This window comes from Primulina tabacum, chromosome 8 (assembly GCF_025594145.1).
Source record: "Primulina tabacum isolate GXHZ01 chromosome 8, ASM2559414v2, whole genome shotgun sequence".
NCBI lineage: Eukaryota > Viridiplantae > Streptophyta > Magnoliopsida > Lamiales > Gesneriaceae > Primulina > Primulina tabacum.
Window position 1 is genome coordinate 35,070,652 of NC_134557.1, and position 4,098 is coordinate 35,074,749.

General features: G+C 46.9%; 1 protein-coding gene across 1 annotated transcript; it reads right to left on the bottom strand.

Annotated features, from left to right (window-relative positions):
• Positions 1 to 2,099: 2,099 nt before the first annotated feature.
• LOC142554701 (uncharacterized) lies at positions 2,100 to 3,614 on the bottom strand. The gene has a single exon (XM_075665371.1). It carries the CDS (start codon positions 3,612 to 3,614, stop codon positions 2,100 to 2,102), a length of 1,515 nt encoding a protein of 504 aa, XP_075521486.1.
• Positions 3,615 to 4,098: the final 484 nt, after the last annotated feature.

Here is a 4,098-nt window from a genome sequence, read left to right on the forward strand (position 1 = left end):
TTTTTTGTTCTTGGCTTCATATGTTCCCTTGACCTGCTGCGTGACCAACTGAGAGTCGGAATAAACAATGACTCGGGAAGCACCAACTTACCGGGCAGCCTGTAACCCTGCCAAAACAGCTTCGTACTCTGCTTCGTTATTTGTGACCCTAGAATCAATCCTCAAAGCCAGTTTGATTTTCTCTTCTGATGGGGCAATTAGGACAACCCTCACTCCACACCCTGATAGGTTTGATGCGCCATCAACAAACACCCTCCATACCTCTTCTTCGACTGGTTGAATCATTTCTATTAAGAAGTCCGTTAATTCCTGGGCTTTTATAGCAGCTCGGAGTTTGTATTTAATGTCATACTCCCCGAGCTCCAAAGTCCATTTGACCATTCTTCCAGAGACTTCGGCGTGAGTCATGATCCTTCCAAGGGGAGAATTGGTGAGGACCACTATGGGATGTGAGAGAAAATATGGTCTCAACTTCCGAGCAGTCATTACCAGGGCCAATGCTATTTTTTCCAACTCACTATACTTTAATTCTGCTCCTCGAAGGGCGTGACTGACATAGTATATCTGTTTCTGATCGGCTCCTTCTTCCCTGACAAGTACAGAGCTAACAGCAAATTCAGTGGCGGAGAGGTAGATCCATAATTTTTCCCCGGGCTCGGGCTTGGCCAGAATAGGCAATTCAGCCAGATGTTTCTTCAAGTCCTGAAAAGCTTGTTCACATTTTTCGTCCCAACCAAATCTCTGCGCTTTCCTTAGGACTTGGAAGAATGGATAACTCCGATGGGCAGATCGGGAAATGAAGCGCGACAGGGCAGCGATTCTCCCGGTTAATTTCTGCACATCTCGGACATACTGAGGAGAAGGCATGTCCATTATTGCTCTGATTTTCTCAGGGTTAACTTCGATTCCCTGTCAGTTACCAAGAAACCCAAAAATTTACCACTCCTGACCCCAAACACACACTTGCCCGGGTTGAGCTTTATTCCATATTGTTTTAAAGTGGTGAAAGTTTCAGCTAAATCATCAATGAAGTGGGCGACTTCCCGGGTTTTGGTTAGAATGTTGTCCACATACACCTCAATATTCCGACCTATTTGCTTTTGGAAGACAAGATTCATCAAGCGTTGGTACATATCCCCCGCATTCTTCAATCCAAAAGGCATAACGACATAGCAAAAGGTGCCCTCGGAGGTAATAAAACTGGCTTTATCCTGATCTTCCAGAGCTAAGGGGATTTGGTGATACCCCTGATATGCATCCAGAAAGCTTAATAACTCGCATCCAAAAGTGGAATCTACCAACTGGTCAATCCGGGGAAGTGGATAACAATCTTTTGGGCATGCTTTATTCAAGTCCCTGAAATCCACACACATTCTCCATTTGCTAGTGGATTTTGGGACGAGAACCACATTTGATAGCCATGTAGGGAATTGGACTTCCTTATATTCCCGGCCCTTAACAACACTCCTACTTGCTCTTCAATTACTTTATCTTTTTCAGGGCCAAAATGCCTCTTCTTTTGCTTCACGGGCCAGGATCCCGGGAGGATATTCAATTTATGTTCGGCCACTTGGGGCGAGATACCGACCAATTCCTGTTGAGACCAGGCAAAAACACTGATGTTAGTTTTCAAACATTGTAAGAGATTTACTCGGGTGGACGTGCTGATGTCTCGGGCCACCCGGACGTGCTTTCCTGGCTCGATTTCCACCACTTCTTGTTCTTCCTCAGCGACAAAGTGCATTTCTCTCTCTTTGGCCCCCTCTTGACATTCTTTCTCCCTCCCTTCCCTCCTTGCCTTCTTTTGATCTACTCGGACTGTCTCCCCATAACACCTCCGAGAAGAGGGCTGATCTCCCTTAACTTCTCCAACCTGTCCTCGCACCGGGAATTTGATTTTCTGGTGATAAGTGGAGGCCACGGCTCTCATCTAATTCATGACCGGCCTTCCCAATATGATATTGTACGAGGATGGGGCATCCACCACTATAAAAATAGTCATCACTGTCTTCCTCAGGTCTCCTGTGCCCAGGGTCAGGGGTAGAGTGATTTCCCCCTCAGGGTACACAGCATGTCCAGCGAAACCAAACAAGGCAGTCTCAACCGCCTCTAATTGATATTCTTGTAAATCCATTTGGACCAGCTGCCTCCTTAAAGATGACATTGACCGAGCCGCCATTGTCAACAAATACTCTCAACACATCATAGTTAGCCACTCGGGCCTGAATGACAAGAGCGTCATTGTGAGGTAGACTAACTCCTCTGAGGTCCTCTGGTCCAAAGCTTATGACTGGCTCGTCTTTCCTCCCTCCATCGACCTCCAAACACTCTCTCCTACTCCTTGCTTTCCGGGCTCGATTGGAATCACCATCTGGGGATCCTCCCGAGATCATTTTTATTACTTCTCGGCTTGGGGAAGGGTCCTTCCTCTCTACTGGTCGGCCCTTTTCTTCCCGAGAACTTACTTTTCCCCTTCTACTTCCGCTCGGGATGTTTGTTGACTTTGGAGGAACATTCGGTCTGGGACGTCTAGAAAACCAAGGTGGCTGTCTAGACTTATCTCGAGGAGGATGGGATGCTGGCATAGGGTGCATAATGGATTTCTTTCTCAGGATCCAGCATTCATTGGTGTTATGGGAATAATCTTTATGGAGGGTGCAGTACCCTTTCTGCTCTGGCCTTGACGCTCTCGCCACAGGATTGGGAAGCGGGGCTACATCCGAGCTGCATTCTTGAACCTCTCGATCCCGGGTAATTCTCAAAGGTACATGAGAGAAATGTCCCGGGCCATTTTTCTTGGGAGTTCTTTCTTCGGGTTTGACAGCCCGGTCTCCTCTTGATCTCTTCAAGGCCTCTCTTTTCTGATTTTGCGCTTTTTCCATATTAATGTATTTTTCTGCTCGGGATAAGAGATCTTCGAAGTTCCCGGGCAATTTCTTAATTAAGGATCGGAAAAAATCCCCTTCCCACTGCCCTTGCATGAACGGTGTAGTCTTCGTCTCGGGTGCACAGGTCGGCACATCCAGGGACACTCGGTTGAATCTTTTGAGATACGCCCTTAGGGTTTCATCTTGCCTCTGCTTTACCTCAAATAAACTGAAAGCAGTCTTCTTGTACTTCTTGCTGCTGCTAAATTGATGCAAGAACACCTTTTGGAAATCTTCAAAGCAATTGATGCTTTGTGGCGTCAACCCTTCAAACCATCTTTGTGCGGAGTCCACTAAGGTGGTGAGGAACACTTTACATTTAATTTGGTCTCCATAACAATGCAACATGGCCATGTTTTCGAAACAAGCGAGGTGCTCCTCGGGATCGGAACTCCCATCATAGTCCTTGATTTTGGCTGACTTGAAATGCCCGGGTAGTGGTTCCCGGACAATGATATCTGAGAACGGGCAACCTTTTACAACTGGAGCACTGCCCTTAGAACCAACCTGTCCCTCCAATATCTTGACTTTCTTCCTCAATTCCCCTAATTCTTCCGCAACGGTGGGGGACTTAGAACCCGCGCTTGATTCCCTCTCCTCCTCCCTTCTCTCTTCCTTTTGCGGCTGCTCACGTTGTTGCTCAGGATGACTGGAATGACGAGTGGTGGTCTTCTTTGCCGTAGCCATCTTAACAACATCAGTTATAATCTTTTTTAACTCCTCGGGAGTTAAATGAATGGTGGGTTGAGGACCATTAGGGGGAGGACCACCTGCACCAGAAAGATGAGTATTGTTCTCCTCCTAGACTCGAGAAGTGTCTTGGTTTGCTCTTCTAGTAGGGGCCATATCAACGCCTTAGAACTCAGAATTTCCCACAGACGGCGCCAATGATGAAACTCGGTCAAAATGGACGAGTTGGGTCGAGAACTCTGCCGATATTGCAATCAAAATATCGAAGGAAACTTGAATTGGACGTTTGACTTGAATTGTGACTTCTCGAGCGATTTGAGGGATCTGCGAACAAGAAAGTAACCACGTGAATGGGCGCCGGAGGGGTGTCTGACGTGACCACTCCGATGCTTAAGTCAGCAGGGTACTCAAGCAATAAAATCAATGTAGCCAAGTGATGGCTGTGAAATTGGTGTGGAATAAATGAGAGTATTTAATGTGT

Bases quoted from the DNA above. Each gene is read 5' to 3' on its own strand.
- LOC142554701 (XM_075665371.1), bottom strand. From the start codon at position 3,614: ATGGCTACGGCAAAGAAGACCACCACTCGTCATTCCAGTCATCCTGAG.